Below are 20551 nucleotides of genomic sequence, written 5' to 3'. Positions count from 1 at the left end.
ACAATTGCCATTTCTCGTGATTAGGGTTACTAATTCTCAATTAATAATCAAATTAATTCATTGTTTTTATGAACGAGACCTAAAAATTTGGGACAAAAAAGAAACAATAAACACTTGTAATAAAAGACAAACTTCGTTAATAAGAAAAATGCTTTAGCTTCAACAAAGAAAACAACATTATAGTACGTTGACAACCAATTTGTTACAACTCAAAACTGTCATATTTAAGGCGATTGTAAGCACCTATTATAATAAGGGAAGTAGTCTAGAAAGTAAAAAAACAATAGACAGAAATAGCAAAAGAATAGAGTATCCACTAAATTAGAGAAGATGACGACAATTCCATCCTAAAAACACTTGCATGAGCAAGATTAGAACTTGTACAATACAATATACGAGAAAAAGGAAAGAATTGTTAAACACGAGAAACAATAAAGGAACATATAAATTTTAAAAACAACATGTGTGGAAACTAACTTGTGAAATAATTTATTATTCTTAAGTGCTCTAAAAATAAAAATAAATTAAGAAAACGACAATAAATCACCATTCGAATATCAACGATCAACCCATCTTCCAAGAGAAATTGCTGGTGATTAATGAAGATTTAGCAACAACAAGCGTTTTAACTTTTTTCCATCACAACCAATAAAATCAACAAATATAAAAATAATTTGATAGATATGTATAATTACAATAAAATAAAATATTTATGCAGACATTTAAATTAAAATTAAAATTAAAATTTAATACGTATAATTAATATATTATATTAAAGTTTATATATATTTTTGATATTTATGTAAAATGTGAATATAGATGTTTTCGTTGGAGATTAAGTTCAAAATTCAATTACTAGAAAAGCACTTCTCTATTTTCAACTAGAAATGTATAAATAAATAAATAAAAAATTGAAAAGCTTAAACTCAATTAAAATTTGACATTTCAACTCGCATTTATAGGAAAACGGTAGGAGGAAATCCATGCACAGTACACGCTGTGCAACGACATCTCTGTAAGATAAAACAAATGCAGTATGCTTTTTCGATTTTAAAAGAAAATAATAAATAATAAATAATTATTATTTACAAATAAATGATTGATAATATATATAAATGTTCGAATATTCCTTTTAATTAATTATACAAATAATTACTCAATAGATAGTAATGTAAAATTTCGTAATGATATTATCGTTTGAATTTTAGATATTACTTTTTGTTGATAATTTTAGATTCTTAATATCCCCTAATCCTTATAGAGTACTAGTTTATATCAAATTTATCCTTATTTTATTATTATTTAAGTCTCAATAATACAATGTAGTTATTTTTAAGTTAATATTTATATTTAAGTATTTGTAACTTATTTTTTAGTTGTTAATTGATTGACTTGTTGTCATTTAAAAAAAATCATTTACCAAATTAGAATTTAATAATTAATTCATTTTGAATTTCGTCATACTTATAGACCATTTCTTAAATATTTTTCTCTAATCATAAAATAGAATTTAAAATTTTTTATTCCTCTTTTGACCAACATAAATTATAGTAGAAAAAATTAGAATATTTTTATTTAAAATATAAACTCATTTTTTTACCACCTAATCTCGTACGATGTAGATGACCTTAATTATTATTAGCAGTGGTAGTACTTGAGAAAAATTAACATTTATCTATCGCGTTACATTTTATGGATTACATTACCTTGATTTTAATAAATTATAATATTTTATTATTAATTATTTTTTTTGAGAAATTGAAAATTATGTATATTATTGTCTTAATTCCTTTTTTTTTTCTATCTTTATGTAGTTGAGTATGGTTTAATAACTTCTTTTAATGTGTTTTAGTAATATTATATTCCGTTAGTTTATTGAATCAAATAAAATAATTTAACATACATGAGTATATATTAAATAACATTATATTTTTTAATTTTTTTGTGTTCGTTTTATGATACATATTTAAGATTTATTATTATCTGTATCAATAATATAATTTTTAAATATTGAATTTATATCTTTTATTAAAATATAGTATATTTTACTACTGTGCCAAATAACTATTAATTATATTATAAATTTAAATTTTAAGTATTGTAATAAGATACGTTACATTTTTAATAAAAAAATTGATGAAGGAAAGAACTATAAATGTTTAAAAAAATAATTTTAATGTATAATAAAAGGGATATAAAATATATAATCATCATATAAAATAAAAATCAGATTCCCTAAGTATTTTTTTTTTTAGAAAAATGAAATTAAAAAATCTGATACATTTTGGAGTCTTATGTCATCAGCCATTTGTCTCTCTCGACCTTTTCAGCAACTTCCGCTTCTGTAAATCTTGCAGCTTTCTCTTTCTCAACCTCCATCACTCATCTCCTCCCCCCATTAGACTTTACACACCCAAATAATAACCAAGAACCTAACCCTTCATTTACTTTCTCTTAGTTATTATTTCTCTATCCTTTTAAAGCTTCTCCCTCTTTATTTCTTTTTCTTTTTTTTTTTGTTTTTTTAGAAAAGAAAATTCTTCTTTTGTGTGAAACAATCAGACTATGCTCCAGTCCTCTCTGCGTACGCAAAACCGGCAAAGGTAATCAAACAGCCCCCCCCCCCTCCAAAAAAAAAAAAGAAAAGAAACCATAAAGCTATCTACCCCTACCTCTTAAATATATAGTACATATATATATAGGACACTGCTAGCTTCAAGTGCAAGTGTAAAGGCAGAGATTATGGAAAATGGCGGGAGCATGTTCTTGGGGAACAAAGGGCAAACTGGTAATAACAGCATTAATCTCGCTTGGGACTTACGGGAGCTTAATCCTACAAGTACGAGATTCGAATGGGGAGGCAACGATAATATCAACGCCTTCGATTTGTACGCCTCAACTACCTCTACTACTAGCAGCAGCAGGGCGGAGATGATCTCATCACCTTCCTCCACACTCCCGGTGGCCAACACTGCCGCCCCTGCACTCATGTTCCTTCCTCACCACGTCAATGCTACTCTTGCCCATCACTTGAACCAGGAACACTCTCTTTATGCCGGCGATGGGTCTCATATGCACCCCGACCCCCATCTTGTTTGCTTGAAGCTTGGGAAGAGGCACTACTTCGAGGATTCTACATCCTTGACCGAGCGACACCTCGTCGGTGGGTTCTCAATTGGAAAGAAAGGTAATCCCTACTACAATAACAATATTGGTTGCGGCAGCGGCAGCGTAAGTGGTGGAGTTGAGCCTTCGTCACCTATAGCCGTCATGGGGAGTCCAGCGTCGACGGTACCACGGTGTCAAGTTGAAGGTTGTGACGTTGCTCTGGTGAATGCTAAAGAGTATCACCGGAGGCATAAAGTTTGTGAGATGCACTCTAAGGCACCCAAGGTGGTGGTGCTAGGGATAGAGCAACGTTTTTGTCAACAGTGTAGCAGGTGACCCTTTTCTTCTTCCTTTGCTTTGTCTTTTTTCATCTTAGGGCTAAAAAGAATCTGCCTGGCAGTTCTTGGAGCTTTTAAGTCGTATTTCCCATTTTATCTAACCTACATTTTCTTTTCATTGCTTTTTTAAACTAGTTCAGTTGTGGAAGATATGATTTATAATTATATCTTGAAGAATTAATTTAGATAAATTTAACGCATTAAAAGAGTAATTTACTTGCTATTTTTGTATGGAATTGTAAATTATGGGTGATGATAGGATAGGGAAATGAAAGTAGTAAGAAATGTATGGTAAATTATAAAGAGGTGATGGATAAATGGGGAAATGGGTATAGGTTTCATGTGGTGTCAGAATTTGACGACTCGAAGAGGAGTTGCAGAAGGAGATTGGCAGGCCACAATGAGCGTAGGAGAAAAGGCTCTCATGATTCTGCTTCCAGGAACTCTGCTCAAGGTACTGTTTTTTTTTTTTGCTCTTTTTAGTCTATTCTTTAATTTCTATGATAGTGCTGTTTATGGATAGTTTTGTTTTTTAAAGTCCATTGGGGATTTTTTTTTTTGTTAAAATTTTTTTCTTAAAAAAAAAAGAGAGAAATTCAGACTTCGGGTTGCTTCGTTGGGTTTGATTTCCTTTTTAATCTGCGCAAGATTTCTATCAGCTGAGCTGGTCACACAGTTGAATCCCTGTAGTTTGAATAAGGCTGGTCTGATGCTGAAATTGCATTTCACAATTGACTGAAGCCATGAACTGGTTTACATTGTTTAGATATTCCCTTTGATCTCTTTACGTTGATGGTTTAATCAAAGCAAGCACATTCTTGTTCGCTTTACACTAATCGAGTACTTGTCATCACGGTAGTGTAGAAGTTTAATTATGAATTGGGAAATCTTGGAAGTGTAACGGTATGTCCTCAAACAGATGCTAAATTGATGACTGGGAGATTTCCATACCACCTATCGTTGCCGAAAGGACGTGCTCTCTCTCTTCTGTCATCTAGGGCTGATTCATGGATCTCCCCATCCGATCTCTCATCGAGATCTAGTGCTGCCTTGCAAGAGCTGATCGCTGAAAATCGTGCTGCTGTCCTGGCTCGGCAGGTGGTACTTGATCGAGGCTGGCAATTGAACCACCGTGGGATGGAAGACCTTGGCGTGTTCAGTTCTACAATGGCCGAGCAGCATTCCTTATTACCAGCGCCCCCTCAAGGTTGGGAAAAGTTTCAGGAAACTGGTGCTGAGTTAACATTAAATCTGATGCAAGCATCAAGCTCGGCATCGGGAATGTTTGTGAGGGGGAAATCTGAGGATGAGGAACAAGAGTGTTCGGAGTTGTGGAATTCCTTGCAGGGAACACACGTTGTTTGAATGGAAATTCCCATTATTTATTAAAGTTAGGCTTGTTGTAATAGTCAAAAACTTGGTTGGTTTTTCTTATCAGAGAATTGAAGTCTGATCGAGGACAATGCGCATCGCTTTGTAACATTTCACTTTTCTCTCACATTTATTGTTATTCAATCATGTAGGGATATGAATTTGTTCTGGAACAGTTAATTTCATAAATGCATTTGGAGGGATTTGCCCGTCTGCATTGACTCATTTGAAACGGTTGGTCGGTGTTGGGTTTTGAGCTTTGAATCGCCTGTCACACGAAGGACACAAAATAGGCCACGTCTTCCTACCAAAAGTTCATGACAATGAGAAGCTAATATATAAAATATATATTATTGTACTGAGAATAATAAGCCCGACAAGAGCAGCTCGGTATCATACAATGCCATATTCTTAGCCCCTCATCTCATCAGCTAACAACAATAATACAATTACATAAAATAAAATAAAAATTAACCCTGGTCCCAGATAAACATTTTAAAATAAACAGGAATGATGAACCATTTGTTAAGGTGAATCTATTAATGCTTTGAAAGAGTCCTTACAATATGGCCAAGCACCAGGTGCTTATCCTCGAGTTAGATTCAAAGATGATGTTCATATTTGATAAAACCAATGTTCACAGTGCCAGCAGTGATTGGTAAATTTCCTCCACGCTCCTTTTTCTACAGACATTTCTGCTCAAAGACAATTCAAACCAACTTCATTGCCAGCCCCTCTGAAAAGTGCAATGTTCACTTCGATAAAAGTACTTTCCTATTTGTGTGATTGCTTCCTCACATCAGGCATATATCTAACAAATCTGCAGAAAGGAACAAGCTCAATCAATAGCCTGATTATTATTTGCTACACCCTTTTCAACTTGCACAACAACAGTGGTAGTTGTAAATAGCATAAATAATCTAAAGAAAAGACTAGTATGCAAGACGATGCTTGAGATAAACAACTATTACTGGCCTGGCCTTTGTTTTTGCTAGTGGCGGCTGGCGAGTGGAAGGACTGGAAGGGGTCAAAGAACCATGTGAAAACATGTCTATTGCATTACAATGTGAAAAAAGCAACCTCACACCACTCAACAAAAGGATAAAAAAGCACATGTAGACTTCAGCTTTTGTGATGAATGCACTAGTGAAGTAGCATATTTGAGGACAACAAATCACTACAATGTGAAATAAACCATGACTCTGAGAAATGCATCATGAAGTCTGCTTCGTAAGTCACTCAATGTAACGTCTCTAACCCAAATCCGTCACCGGAATAGAGTTACGGAGCATTACCGGAGTTACCGATTCTTTCATCAGATATTTCATTAATTCGATATCTTTTCTTTTCCATGTTCAAGTCTCGTATTCAAGTCATCCGGATCTTTATAAAGAAATTTAATCCTCGTTTTCATTTATTTCATGTTATAATACATTCAACTAATGCTCTAAACAAAATTATCATTTTACCCCTAAACTTTTAATTAATGACGATTTCATCCTTAGGTTAAAATAAAATAAAATTATTGCAATTTAATCCTTATTTCCAACCGTTATTCTCACACAAATTGATAACAACCTATAAATTCTATAAAATGTCAGAATTTTTCATAATTTCAACACTTTTCAATTTAATCCTTAAAACATGTTTTTCCCTGATCTTGAGCTAAATTAATAATTTCATTTAATTTTGTAATTTAAATAATAAAATAATCCATTTCATGCAAATTGGTCATTTCTAACATTTTTTTTACAAAATTGCCCATAAATTTTACTTTTATTCAATTTAGTCCATGAGCCTAAAACATACAAATTAACCATGCTAGCTGAATATTCATACATATTTTCCTCCTCCTCTCCATTCCACATCCTTAATTTATATAACATGCAACAAGTAACATTATCAATAATTCACTATTTACTTATGTATATTCAGAACTGTCCATTTGCGTTATAGTCACTAAATTATTTATATCTTAAGCTACAGAACTCGCTAATTTTCCCTGAAACTAGACTTATTTATCTTATTACCATAAAATTTTCAGAATTTTTGGTTTAGCCAATAAGTACAGTTTATTCTTTAAAGTTGCGCCTATTTTGCTGTCTGACAGTTCCGACCATTCTTAACTAAGAATTAATTATCTCATCGTATGAGATTCGGATGATATTCCCGCTTATTTATATTGAAAATAGACTCTTTAAGGATTTTAAACATATAAATTTAATCCCTTAATTATTTTTCTCTAATTTTTGATGATTTTCCAAAGTCAGAACAGGGGAACCCGAAATCATTCTAACATTATCTCACAAAACTTATTATATCTCATGATTTACAATTCCATTGCTTACACCGTTTCTTCTATAAGAAACTAAACTCAATAAGTTTTAATTTCATATTTTATTCATCCTCTAATTAGATTTCTACAATTTTTGGAGATTTTTCAAAGTTAGACTATTGCTGCTCTCCAAAACTCTTTTAGTGTAAAATGTTGATTTTCATTTTGCCCCAAATTTCACAGTTCATACAATTCAGTCCTTACTTAATTAACCGCTCAATTAAACTAATTTTCTCAATTAATACTTTTCCTAGACATTATAAGTTATTTCATAACTATTGAAATTCAGAATTTCCACATAAAACTCTAACTTCAAACTCTTTTACAATTTAGGTCCCAAACATTCACTTTCTATTAAATTCTTTCAATAAAATCAGCATATAAACAATTTAAAACTCTAATTCTATGTCAAATCATCATATACTTCCAGCACATATTCATAGAAACTTTTAATTTCTTTCATAGAATCAAGAACTAATGAATTCAACAAATGGACCTAGTTGTAAAAGTCACAAAAACACAAAAATTTCAAGAAATAATCAAGAATTGAACATACTTGCAGTAAAAATATGAAAAACCAGCTTAAGGAAACTCTTCCATGGTGTTTTTGCTGATGAGAATGCAGAAAAATAAAGAGAAAATCTAGATAATTCCACTTTAGTCCTAATTTTATTAAGTAAATTTTGCAATTTTCTAATTTTACCCTTAATTCTCCTTATTTTCTTGGTGATTTCATGCTCTTACCGTCCAGCCCAAATAGACTTTGGGTATATTTGCCTTTTAAACCCTCTTTCTTTTATCATTTAAGCTATTTAATCATTTCCCACAATTTTGCATTTGATACAATTTAATTCTTTTTGTTCAATTAGCTATCAGTACTTTAAAATTTCTTGACGAAACTTTAATACTAACTTATTAACACTCCATAAATATTTATAAAAATATTTATGGTTCGATTTAAAATTCCTGAGGTCTCAATACTTAGTTTTCAATTTTAATTATTTTAATATATATATTTTTAGTACATTTCACTATTTCAAAATTTTTCTTAACTTCACATTTAACTTATACTCACTAAATTAATAATATTTACTACTCATTTGTCGGATTTAGTGATCTCGAATCACTGTTCCGACACCACTGAAAATTAGGCTATTACAACTCAAAAAGGAATAATAAGTAGAATATGATTTTCATTTCCGCAGATTGAAAGCAAAAGACGACTGAAATTTTGTGTGCCAATTTGCTAGCTTTTTCACCATACAAATCCATCCATCATGATTTCCATGGCAACCAGCTGTCTAAGTATTTTCCATAAAATGAATGAAGACATAATCGGAAAAACCTATGACTAAAGCTGTTGCACAGAATAGGAGAAATATGGTTTGTTACTACAAAGGATAGAGATAGACCCATATCTACTCAATTCTACTTACCATGGTTTATCTTTTAACGCTACTAAGGATCTAAGCACACCAGGACTGATCTTGTCAGCGAGGACACCTTTTTCTGATATAAAAAAGGATTTCTCCTTAACATAGCTTTGAAGTTTCTGAGCTTCATGGTCCAGCCGTGCTTGATCTGAATAACAGCAAGGACAAGAATTAATAATACATGCACATTGCACATGAATCATGAAGAGAACTATGGAAAAAATCTAGTGACTGTTAACTAGAACTCTGAAATCATGTTCTAAGCCCTCGATTCTTACAATAATGTTACTGCAAACAATAACAACAACTAGAATTGATTGAGGTGATCTCAAGCAATAAAACCCAATCTATTCAACTACTCAACAAAGCTCTATTCAGAATTTCTTAGTAAACAGTAACACTAGCATAATCTTCTAAACAAAGTAAACACCCAAGTCTTCGAAATAAATTAACTTGAACAACAAACCTGTCTCCAAAATAGTGTGAGCAGCATGAAATGGTATCTTGGCAAAAACATCAGTTCCTGGGAACATCATCCATGTCTGCTCATTTGAGTCATGGTTGCCACAAGTAGCACAAACCTCTTTTACCAAAGGTCTTGATGCAGGGTTCCCGATATTCTTCATCATCGACTCAAAGGGAGATGGGACACTAGTTTTTGTTGTCCGAGCCCTCTTCCTCAGTGCAGTAAGTGCTTCTCTGTTCCCATTTCTCACTTTATCATTTTCAACCAGCTGCATTTCAAATTAATATAGCTTTTAACACATCCAGTTACTTGAAAAATTAAAATTCGTATCATACAAATGGTAATTTCTTTTAACTTTTTATGAAGGAATCAAATAAGTTTTAAACAGTTACCTAGATATATAATTTTATTGGCCTGGTGAACTTATCTGTTCTAGGAACTTAAGAGTCTGACTATAAACTAAGGCTTACCTGGTGCCTGGCTAATACTAAATGTTCAGCTTCAGTTTCAAGCTCAATCAAGCTTTGCTGGAGTTGCTTCATATTCTCATCCATTTCTTAATCCCCTAAAAATAACCCTGAAATTGAACAACATTCAAGTAAAACTGAAAAGAATCTTGCTCAAATTGGTTCAACGAAAAGTAAAGATTTTTTTTTCCTTTCTCAATGAAGGAAAATAGAAAGAGGCAATGAGAAGAAACAACAACTTTAGATATTTAAGGCAAAACAAAGCATTAAGATTAAGATGCAAAACCCGAGGAACCAGCTTAGATTGAATACTCTCTGGTTTGGTAATTACATCAGGTTTTTTCGTAAAAAGAGTGATAAAACATAAATACGTGAACAGTAATATATTAAAGCAAGAAAAATAAAAAACAACTTACTCTAATCCAATAACCGAAAATTCAAAATTACTTACTTTAATCTAATAAAAATCAAAATAGCATGCCAATTTGACAAGTTTTGACGCAAAATCTAAGTTTTCTCAAATTAGTGAGATTGGTAGCATATTTAGAACTACAAAAACCAAAACAAATAAAAGTTCAGATTTCATGCAGTCTATGATAGAAGGGAAAGAGGTGGAAGGAAAATTTAATTTCTTTCCACAACTTTCTTCGTTTATTAAGAGGAAATGAAAACGAGTGGATTCACACTTTTCCTTTCCCCCCAAATCATGGATCCCACAGAGAAGGAACCGGCCCTTCTCAGAAAAACACCCTCCCACAATTTTTCTAGATTGCTTTTAATCAACCCATGGCCTTTAGACGAGAGAAAACAAAATAAACATGCCGGCATGGAATAAGATAATGATGAATAAGTAGCTTTATACCATAAGCAATACAATTAGATTGTCCCTGAACTGTAATTCCCTGACAGAGATTTCCCAATTTAAACTGATAACAATCACAATCAAAGAATAAATTTGAAAAATAAAAATGAACAAAAGATTAAAAAGAGTAAAACCAGAGGTTATGAAAGTTGAAAATTTGTTTAACCCAAAAATTACCTCAACAAGGGCAGCTTCTTTTCGCTGCTTACAAAAGCAAACTCCACAGGGGTCTTAGCTTTATCGCAAAACCTTCTGCAATTTTTCCAGGTAATATATGAGTTGTTTTATAAGAAATAGAGTCTCAGAAGATTATGAAAGGACTTTAGTTTGTTATATAATCCATTCAGAGGAAAAGAGAAAAATATGAGGAGAAAAAAGAGGGAAAAAAGCGTTTACCATCAAGATTTGCGGGAAAAAAAAAGGCCAACTTCTTAACCTAAGTTCTGAGAGGTACGACAGCTTGAATTCAATCCAAGTAATTCATCATCGAAAAAAAGATGAAGCTAAAAACCAAAAAAAAAAAAAAAAAGGAAAAAGAAAACCCCCTAAAACCCAGTTATATGGGCCTTAAAGCTCTTAGACCGTTATAGGAAGTCCAGTCTTAAACAAAGGTTGGAAAAGATCTATCCTTAGTTAGGCTGGCAGAGTGGCACTAAAGCCGCCAAACAAGCCCCTTGGGACACCATTTTCATTTTTTTTTTCTGATAGGCTAATAATACAACTACACGGCATTTCTTTTGGCTTCCTCTTCTCCGCAGTTGCTCAACTTTGAGCCAAGGCTTAGAGTGCAAATCCGAAATGCAGAGCTTAAAGCTTTTGGTAACAAGTCGTCGTTGTGACAGTCTAATCCGGTTGAAGAGAAACCTATCCTCGCTTCCAATCAATTCTTCTGCTGATGATCTTCAAAATCAAGTCTGATCACTTTGTCTCTTGAAACCTTGGGTTAGATCAATTTAGGCATCAATGGGGTATATACTTACGTGTTTATATGTAAAACTTTAGGTGCTGGTTGAAGGTAAAGCGAGTTCTCGAGTAGCGATTCTCAACAGACCTTCGTCTCTCAATGCTCTCAATACAAATATAGTAAAGTTCCTCTTTACATTTGAATCCCTGTTACGTTATCAAGGGGTTTGCTTTATATCTTCTTTGGATTAGATTAACAATTTGCGGGAAATTACTTCCCATTGCAGGGCGCTAGGTTGCATGAATTGTACGCATCTTGGGAAGATGATCCCAATATTGGATTTGTGGTCATGAAGGTAATTTCAATTTTTTTAAATACTAATTGTTATTATAATAGTTCAGTAAAATGTTTAGAGACAACTGACAATTTGGATTTTCCTTTTTGGATAATTAAAGGGCAGTGGAAGGGCATTTTGTGCAGGTGGAGATATTGTTGCTCTTTATCATTTGATAAATGAAGGTAAAACCTAGATGAATAAAATGTATGCTGAATAGATTGTAGTGTACTGAAAAGTCTTTCTTGTTAGACATTATTTTTTGTATGGTTGATTTTTCATGGTTATTTACCGTTTAAATTCTCTTAGTGCAGGGAAGATAGAAAAGTGTAAGGGCTTTTTTAGGACGTTGTATAGCTTTATATACCATCTTGGTACATATTTGAAGCCTCATGTGAGTGTTTACCTTCTGTTCCTTGAATGCTAATAATCATTAGTTGGTGATTTATTCTTTTCGAAGCTTTATTGAAACGATAATTTGTTACGGAGTACTGACAAATTGATGATAGAGATATGCATATATAAAGTAATGATTCGATTCTAGGTGTCTATTTTAAATGGCATTACTATGGGTGGTGGAGCTGGAATTTCGATACCTGGGACATTTCGGCTTGCGACTGATAGAACCGTATGTTGCAGTGATTTGTTTTGGTTATTCTTTCTTTCCTCTATTCATTCGACGGTCTTTAGTTTACTGCAGGCTATATATTTGTTACCTTGTAATCATCTTGTTTAAAGGACTCTTATTGTTCACTTTCTCCATTCATAATATTAAAATTGCCGTTTGGAAATTCAAATAACTTAGACACATGGTTTTCCAGGTTTTTGCTACCCCTGAAACTCAAATTGGCTTCCATCCTGATGCCGGAGCATCCTTTCATCTCTCTCGTCTACCTGGTCACTTAGGTAGGCCTTTACAATATGTTTTCTTTATGCCTGTTCTACTTGCTTTTCTTTACTGGCTTCTTGGACCTGTAATGTATATGTTCAGTCATGGATTTACTGTATTTCACTATAAAACTAGAACAATCATCCTTCCACTTAAACAAATATGTTGCCAGGAGAGTACTTGGGTCTGACAGGAGCAAAACTCATTGGGGCTGAAATGGTTTCTTGCGGGCTTGCGACACACTACTCAAACACTGATGTTAGTACTGATAGGCTTTTGACTTGGGTGCTTCTTTTTCCTTACAATTTATTCATCTTCCCTGGTTATATAAGATTGGTGCACTTGTTACAATAACAGAAGCTTCCACTGATTGAAGAAGAGCTTGGAAATTTGGTTACCGATGATCCTTCTGTCATTGAGTCTTGTTTGGAGAAATATAGTGATGTAGTCTATCCTGAAAAGACTAGTGCGCTGCACAGGTTAGTTTTCTCATATGGGAGACCATATTTCTGTTACTGGCTCTAACTGCTAGCAATCCAGTGCTTTCTTCTTTTTTCTTTCTTTCTTTATTATAATAAATGATTCATTATTTTGAATTTCGTCCCATTATGCATGTTACATATATAGGATTGAAGTGCTCAATAAATGTTTTGGCCATGACACAGTTGAGGAAATTATCGATGCTGTGGTAAGCACTTTCTTTCCTTCTGTTTATCTTTTTCAGATCATATAAGTTAGAAAGCTGAAGTTGTTTCATGAAAGCATTTAGAAAAAGCAAAGGCAAGAAGGCATTGGTTTAAAGCAACAATATAAAGGAATAATATATCTTTACATAGCTACACCACCTGTTGAGTGCACTAAAATGTGTGCTAAAATGGGCCCATTACTAATATAAAATGCGTGTTAAAATCAATCTGTTTTGCGAGTAAGAAGATTTCAGCCACAACAAAATTTGCAGGATATAATCATTTCCCACATCTAGTTCCTTTCCAATATATTGGAAAATTGATGTAACATAATATATTTATCAAAACTAAAGCTGCAGTGAACTTTCTTTTATAATTTACTGGTAGTTTTTTTTCAGGAAAGTGAGGCATCTGCAACAAATGATGCATGGTGCAATTCCACATTAAAGAAACTTAAAGAAGCTTCACCATTGAGCTTGAAGGTGTCTTTGAGATCGGTGAGCTTCTTTAACTGCCATCCCCCTTCCTCCCCTTTGAATGGAAATCAGGCATTGTTCATGGTGCTCTTATAGTGATTCAGGTACGAGAAGGCAGATTTCAAACCCTTGACCAGTGCTTGGTTCGTGAGTATCGGATGTCCCTTCAAGGGATATCTAAGCGAATCTCCAATGACTTCTGCGAGGTACAGAACCATTTAGATTTTGCACTTTCCAGTAAATGAATAAAATTTCATGGACTTAAATCAGTTATTTTCTTTCATTTCAGGGTGTCAGAGCACGAGTGGTGCACAAAGACTTTGCTCCAAAGGTATCACCCTTTTTACATTTCGAACGCCTAATGATTTTCTGGATTCTGTTGCCAAACTTGTATTTATTTTTATTTTAAATCTTCGGAGATGTAGTGGGAACCTCCAAGCTTAGAAAAAGTGTCGGACGATATGGTGGATCAGTACTTTGCACCTCTCAGTGAATCTGAGCCAAATCTGGAGCTCCCCACAAAACAGAGAGAAGCATTTAACTAGTTGCTATGGTTAGCCATAAGTTGGAAAAATACATGGAATCTTATTCTGCTAAGAAAAGATACATTCATCTATGATGGTCGAGAAACGGCAGTTTGCACATTATTTTGTGCTTTCAAAATTTTTGCGACTTAAAAGATGATCAAACATATGGCTGCAATAAATAGAGCAAGAATTAATAAAAACAGATTATACAACTTGTGCCCAGTTCTTCAATCTTCAAGCAATCTTGGTCGTTATTTATTCAGCTTTATCGGCCTTGTGAGTGCTCACTAATTGCATTTGCACGTCCTGAGAAACCGGTGAATGCTCCTTGTATTCCATTGTGAATTCACCTTTTCCCTGTATACAGAATGTTACATCTTACATATGATAAAACAAATCCACACCTCAGAAGGATCAAGCCAATTTCGATGAAATGATTCTGTACCTCACACACTCACCTGTGTCATTGATCGAAGCATTGTTGAGTACCCAAACATATTCTTCAACGGGACCTAGAAAGACAAGAAAAATGATATTCAGTTCTTTGGAGAAAGGGGGCTTAATTTTTATGTGCTACTTGTGATGGCAAATCAGGACTCTACATGCAGGACACAGACATCGGAATATGCACAAGTATAACATCACATTCCCACGATACAAAATGATTAATGATTTTCTTTGAGCACTATGGCACGAATGCTAAAATATCTGAAAACCAGAATATCAACATAGGTATTTCAATAAAGATGAACCTGAGTTAACAAGGGAATTCATGAAAGATATGAACCTGAGTTAACAAGGGAATTCATGAAAGACCGTGGACAAACTCCAAGTGCAAATTCCAGAGTTCGTAAGAAATTTGCTTGGATATGCAGCTAAGCTGAACCTTTCAAGAGAAAACAAGTTTCACTTACATTGGCAGTAATTATAGAATCATCTCCATCTAGGTCATTTCCAACAATAACACCTTTCCTCCTACAAATAGTTGAGGATGTAGAAAATCAGATTGAATATCAAAGAATCGCCAAGTCCAAAAACATCAAGTATAAAACAAAGGATAGACTCACTTATTGATATCACCAGCTACTGTACCCTGAAATTCTGTTGGTACTTTCAACTCAACCAACATTATAGGTTCCAGTATCACAGGCCTTGCAGCACTATAACACTGTTTCACAAGTCAAAATAAGAAAATCCACAAAAGGCTGCCAAAAAGAATAAAAGGGAAAGCAAAAGATATGAACTAATCATTTCATAGAATATCATCCCAAGAACATTAGACAGGTACCTGTCTGAATGCATATATAGCAGCTAACTTAAACGCAAGCTCACTAGAATCTACTGCATGAGATGCACCATCAGTCAAAACAATCCTTATATTTTCAACTGGATGTCCAATTAATGAACCCCTGTACAAAAGAATATGGAAGCAGTACATCAATTTATACTCACAACAATACTAAGTGCACAAGTAACCATTTTGTATTGATGAGTGAGTTTCGAGAATAAGGGAGTAAAATAAATATACTCACGAATTTGCAGCTTCTTTGAAACCCTTCTCAATTGCAGGAATAAAGTTTGATGGTACAGCTTGTCCAACAATCATGTTCTCAAATTCAAACTTTATTGGAGACCCAGGTGGAAGTGGTTCAACATACCTATCAATACAAGAAACCAACATATCCATATCAGTGGACAAGTAATAATCTTCCAAAACCAAATCTGATAATGTAAAACAACTAGTCCAGAACAGAATCAGAGAAGAAGAGTGGTTTCAGACAAGTGATTCAGGTGTCAAGGAACTGCATCTAATTTAAATACAAGATAGATATTATTATGATGTTAATAGAAATACAAGCCAAAGACAGATCATTGCTACTTACCCACATACTCGACCATATTGACCCTGTCCTCCAGATTGTTTCTTGTGTAAATAATCAAATTCAGCATGCTGAGTTATAGTCTCCCTGAAATTCACACGAGGCTTTCCAACAATTGCATCAACCTGTTTTCAGGAAGTATAAATGATTTAAAACATGAATTTCATCATAATAATCTTAGAAACTCTTATGTTATATGCTAAACAAATGGGTCAAGACCTTGTATTCTCTCCGGATCCTTTCCACATATATGTCGAGATGAAGCTCCCCCATTCCAGAGATGATTGTCTATGTAAATAAATAATAACAATAACACTGTCAGTCAGTTAATGCAAAATAGAGTTGTGAATAGTATTAGTCATCGAAAATAAATTTTCCAACCTGCCCGCTTTCAGCATCCAACCCTACACGAAATGTAGGATCCTCTCTCTGGAAACGGTTCAATGCCTTTGAAAACTAATTCAGAGAAACACAAGATTCATCAGTAGTTAACATCATATGCTATGATGGAGTGCATCAACATATGCATTTATATGAGTCCAAAAAGCACTCACTTGGCCTCCTGAATCTTTTGAAACTGGCTGAACAGCTAATGACATCACTGGTTCAGGGACACTCATAGAGGTCATGGTGTATTTGACAGATCCATTCGTAAATGTATCACCTGGAAACACAATGCCAAATGTTATGGTAATTCTTTGAAAGCCTTTCCTGGGTTTTTTTTTTTAAAGCAAAAAAAGAAGTGGGAAAACATGGCTTTGTATACTCAACCAACATTTTTTTTGGCATTTTTACTTCTCCTGTTGTGTAGTCAAGCTCCTTGAATAAATAAATATATAACATCAAAGAATTAAAGCTTTACTTGTGTATAGAAATAAGCTTAGTGAGAATAGGACCTGAAGCGCAGTCTACTCCAAAAACTGCGACTATTTGCCCAGCATGTGCCTCTTGAATGTCCTGAGTATCATGAACCACAAACAGAACAATATTAAATCTACCAATTGACTAAAACAGAACAGTTCAGATAACAACTAAGACTGATATCAAGTAAAATCAAACCTCCATTTCATCAGAATGCATCCGAACCAAACGAGGTACCTGGGATAAAATGGTAAACATTTAGCATGTAGACTGAACTCCAAAATCCAGGTTAGCACAGCAAGGAAAAGAGAAACAAATTGCATTGAAAAATAAGGAAAAGTAATTTCATATCATGAAAGTGGATCACATCAACCACAATACCAATAACAGCACATGTTCTGACCTAACAGGACCACAATTTAAGAGCATTATATTAGCAAAAAGGGCCAATTTTTCTCAATTTTGATGAATAGCCACCTTGCTTGTCTGGGTGAAACTAACATGCACAATTGCATGTATGGCAAGTATATGGCATATATAACGGATAACTACTTTTCAAAATTTTACCCAATACTGTTTCTGCCATTAATCACAAAAACTATCTAAAGTCATATTTTGGTTTTAGATATGTGGTATTTCTAGAAGTGCATCTTACTCTTCGTAGATCAAGACCAAATCACACTTGCAAAAAAAAGAAACAAAGAAAAGACCTCCCATACAACACTTGGGATGTGCAGGTTCTCACAGGCAAAATGGAACAATGTTGTGTTGCCTAACAAGATCACGAAGGGAAATTAAAAAAAAAGGGGATTAAAAAATTGGCCAAAGAAAACATGAAGCAATAAGTTAACTAACCTTAATCTTCTTGCCTGTGTTTATGTTCACTATAAAATCACCCTTTCGTATCACACCCTCGTAGACTCTTCATCAGTTCAAATACTGTTAGCATAATAGAAGCACTATATACTAATGTAATGCAAAAAATCAATAGAAAATGATGCAGTAGAATTACCTTAGATATGTTAGCTGACCAAACCGGCCTTCCTCCAACTTAAAAGCTAATGCCACAAGTGGTCCATCTGGGGTTCCGGGCAACATAACCTACAAGAGAATTCTAAGGATTACATGAAAAGAAAGAAGTAAATGTTTCACATCAGTGTTGGTAAAAGCCCTTTTATTCATTGGAGTTGCACTATCAATCTTATACCTTCTCTTCATTTTTTGTTTGATCAAGAGCATAGTTACTGACTTCAATTGGACATGGCAAGTAACTAAGAACACCATCCAAAAGTGGTTGTACACCCTGAGCATAAGAGAAAGCATCTAAGAAATGGCATCTCATAACCCGGAAAATTAGTCAAACGAAGTACATAATGTTTATCCCTTCCAAACAATATGAGAAAGGGTATCCAATTGGGTGTGGTGCCTTATTGCACAAGTTGGTTGATTGTGAATTTAACAGAAACCAAAGAACAGAATTGATCATAAGTACCTTGTTTTTGAACGCACTACCCATGAATACAGGTACAAATTTTCGAGCTATGGTTGCCCTACAAACTGCTTCCTGCTCCAAATTTTAGGATTCATAGGAAGTTCATAAAGAGGACAAGTAAAAAGGAAAATAGCATCATTTAGAATTAAAGTTCCTTGGTTTACACTAGGGTAATCTTTAAGCTAATTTCACATTTTTTTAACATTCAAGGTCTGAAAAAGAACAATCGGTCTAAAGTACATAGACAGAAAGATGAAGAACTATTCAACATGCAGGATCATTCAAAATTCGATCAGAGGACATCACATCCACTATTAATTTTCAGAAACAAGTATCAACTTTGATGATTTGATGCATGTAAAGTAACAATGAAGGCAACCATACTATTTTCTCTGCCATTTTTTAACTATTTTATCTGCCATTTTTTAAGTTCAAAACTGATATTGGATGGCAATATCAACTCAGGTACACTCTGTCATTGGAAACTAAATTAGTAAATAAAGGATCATTCCTCAAACAGACCTCAAGATCAACAGATGAAATAGGATCATCATTTAGAAAAGCTTCAGCTAGTTTATCATCTACTTCAGACACCATTTCTATCAGTTCACGTCTCTTTTCTGCAACTATCACGTCCATATCTGCTGGTATTTCTTCCGCAACAACTTTTTCTCTGAAATAGTTAGAATATGATTGAAGAAAGTCAAAGAAATGAAAAAGGCTCTACACTCACAGAAAAATTAAGTGAACTATAAATAAACAAACCCGCTGGATCCATGGAAATAATAAGCTTTTAGTTGCACAAGGTCGATAAGACCCTGAAAGTTTTCTTCAAGGCCAATTGGGACTTGCACAGTTGCACTATGATGTCGAAGCTTAGACCTCGCCTGACAACAGACACAAAAGTTACAAGTGTGCCACTGTTAAAGATGTGAAGTTCAGCTCGGTTACATGAATATACATCCAAAATATATACCTGGTTGAGCACTTTCCATGGATCAGCTCCCATTCTATCAAGCTTGTTAATAAGGCGAGTCTCGGGACCTCATATCTTCTCATTTGTCGATCAACAGTAATTGACTGACTTTGTACACCACCAACACTACACAAAACTAAAATGGCACCGTCAAGAACACGCAGCGCCCTCTCCACTTCAATCGTAAAATCAACATGACCAGGCGTATCGATAATATTAATCTAAAACAGTAGATAAAATTTATGCACAGCTTTCAAAAAAAAAAAAGAAACTGTCAAATTAGATCAAATTAAAACCACTGACGAACCTGGTAATCCTTCCAGGTGCAATACGTGGCAGCAGATTGGATAGTAATCCCTTTCTCTCTCTCTAAATCCATGGAATCCATCTTTGCTCCTACGCCATCTTTGCCACGAACCTCGTGGATCTCGTGAATCCGGCCGGTATAATAAAGAATCCGCTCCGTTAGAGTGGTCTTGCCCGAGTCGATGTGCGCAGAAATTCCGATGTTTCGGAGTCGTTCCATGGACTCTTTCCACCATGGTTCTTTGGCATCCTTGGCTCGCGCGACATTGCCAGCTGAGAATTGACGGACCTCAAAATTCCCTAGTAGAAGGGCGGCTGTTGGCGAGGGGTAAAACCTCCTCGTTTTGCTGGAGAAGAAGGTGTAGAGGAGGCGCGGGATTGCGGATCTCGGGAATCGTGCCATTGTAACGGAATGCAGCGGTGGATTCCTTAGCGTTAACCTGAACCCAAGAAAAGGGGGTTTGACTTTTGACTTGCCTTGGAATTTTTTTGAATATGGGGTGGGTTAGGACCCGGAAGAAATTGGATTTATTTTCCCTAACGCCGTAACGTGACTGGTAATTTGTATCCAAATATAAGGTTTTTTAGTGAAAGCATCCAAATATAAGTTTATTTATATATGTGTTGGGTTTTGTTTTTAAAAAAGTATATATGAGTTTTTAGAAAAAAATAATCAAACTTCCTCAATTATTCACTACAGTGTATACACCTAAAAACCCTCCATGCACATTAAAGGAGCACGTGAGGTTGAAAAATATATTATTTTCATGCATACGTTTTTAGAGGCTGAAAAATGCAAAAGCTAGGTCACAAGAAAGCTGTTTAGAGATTATAGAACAT

General features: G+C 34.3%; 3 protein-coding genes and 1 pseudogene across 6 annotated transcripts; 2 read left to right on the top strand and 2 right to left on the bottom strand.

The window, feature by feature from the left end:
- The first annotated feature begins 2309 nt into the window (after positions 1 to 2309).
- On the top strand, positions 2310 to 5030 carry LOC107911883 (squamosa promoter-binding-like protein 7). Of its 2 annotated transcripts, none has more exons than XM_041080880.1 (3): positions 2310 to 3440; positions 3827 to 3900; positions 4366 to 5030. In XM_041080880.1, exons 1-3 carry the CDS (start codon positions 2743 to 2745, stop codon positions 4809 to 4811), a joined length of 1218 nt encoding a protein of 405 aa, XP_040936814.1. In that variant the 5' UTR covers positions 2310 to 2742; the 3' UTR covers positions 4812 to 5030. The 2 variants fall into 2 exon arrangements, with proteins under 2 accessions (XP_040936814.1, XP_040936813.1); XM_041080879.1 differs by having other exon boundaries at positions 2315 to 3440; positions 3782 to 3900.
- Positions 5031 to 5149: 119 nt separating this feature from the next.
- On the bottom strand, positions 5150 to 10916 carry LOC107911885 (uncharacterized). The gene is made up of 6 exons (XM_016839855.2): positions 10777 to 10916; positions 10558 to 10632; positions 9522 to 9628; positions 9052 to 9319; positions 8589 to 8733; positions 5150 to 5637 (listed from the first exon to the last, which is right to left on the bottom strand). Coding segments are annotated over exons 3-6 (498 nt in total). The 5' UTR covers positions 9606 to 9628; positions 10558 to 10632; positions 10777 to 10916; the 3' UTR covers positions 5150 to 5636.
- A 200-nt stretch (positions 10917 to 11116) lies between these two features.
- On the top strand, positions 11117 to 14408 carry LOC107911884 (3-hydroxyisobutyryl-CoA hydrolase-like protein 1, mitochondrial). Of its 3 annotated transcripts, none has more exons than XM_016839853.2 (14): positions 11117 to 11292; positions 11383 to 11463; positions 11571 to 11639; positions 11740 to 11803; positions 11933 to 12012; positions 12163 to 12246; positions 12440 to 12524; positions 12680 to 12765; positions 12865 to 12986; positions 13135 to 13195; positions 13592 to 13690; positions 13774 to 13875; positions 13959 to 14000; positions 14095 to 14408. In XM_016839853.2, exons 1-14 carry the CDS (start codon positions 11179 to 11181, stop codon positions 14212 to 14214), a joined length of 1209 nt encoding a protein of 402 aa, XP_016695342.2. In that variant the 5' UTR covers positions 11117 to 11178; the 3' UTR covers positions 14215 to 14408. The 3 variants fall into 3 exon arrangements, 2 of the variants coding, with proteins under 2 accessions (XP_016695342.2, XP_016695343.2); XM_016839854.2 differs by having other exon boundaries at positions 14089 to 14408; XR_001688018.2 differs by lacking the exon at positions 14095 to 14408 and having other exon boundaries at positions 13766 to 13875.
- On the bottom strand, positions 14235 to 20242 carry LOC107911882 (elongation factor G-2, mitochondrial-like; annotated as a pseudogene).
- Positions 20243 to 20551: the final 309 nt, after the last annotated feature.

This window comes from Gossypium hirsutum, chromosome A11 (assembly GCF_007990345.1).
Source record: "Gossypium hirsutum isolate 1008001.06 chromosome A11, Gossypium_hirsutum_v2.1, whole genome shotgun sequence".
Lineage (NCBI taxonomy): Eukaryota > Viridiplantae > Streptophyta > Magnoliopsida > Malvales > Malvaceae > Gossypium > Gossypium hirsutum.
The sequence above is the reverse complement of the archived record's forward strand: the minus strand, read 5'-3'. Positions and strand labels throughout refer to the sequence as shown.

What these genes read in the sequence shown, in the direction of transcription:
- LOC107911884 (XM_016839853.2), top strand. Translation starts at nt 11,179, where the DNA reads ATGCAGAGCTTAAAGCTTTTGGTAACAAGTCGTCGTTGTGACAGTCTA. An exon ending in TTGGATTTGTGGTCATGAAG is followed by an intron (nt 11,640 to 11,739) that starts GTAATTTCAATT and finishes GGATAATTAAAG; the next exon opens with GGCAGTGGAAGGGCATTTTG. An exon ending in AAGACTAGTGCGCTGCACAG is followed by an intron (nt 12,987 to 13,134) that starts GTTAGTTTTCTC and finishes TTACATATATAG; the next exon opens with GATTGAAGTGCTCAATAAAT.
- LOC107911885 (XM_016839855.2), bottom strand. Translation starts at nt 9,605, where the DNA reads ATGGATGAGAATATGAAGCAACTCCAGCAAAGCTTGATTGAGCTTGAA. An exon ending in TAGTATTAGCCAGGCACCAG is followed by an intron (nt 9,320 to 9,521) that starts GTAAGCCTTAGT and finishes TTTGAAATGCAG; the next exon opens with CTGGTTGAAAATGATAAAGT. An exon ending in TCACACTATTTTGGAGACAG is followed by an intron (nt 8,734 to 9,051) that starts GTTTGTTGTTCA and finishes GCTGTTATTCAG; the next exon opens with ATCAAGCACGGCTGGACCAT.
- LOC107911883 (XM_041080879.1), top strand. Translation starts at nt 2,743, where the DNA reads ATGGAAAATGGCGGGAGCATGTTCTTGGGGAACAAAGGGCAAACTGGT. An exon ending in TTTTGTCAACAGTGTAGCAG is followed by an intron (nt 3,441 to 3,781) that starts GTGACCCTTTTC and finishes AAATGGGTATAG; the next exon opens with GTTTCATGTGGTGTCAGAAT. An exon ending in TTCCAGGAACTCTGCTCAAG is followed by an intron (nt 3,901 to 4,365) that starts GTACTGTTTTTT and finishes GTCCTCAAACAG; the next exon opens with ATGCTAAATTGATGACTGGG.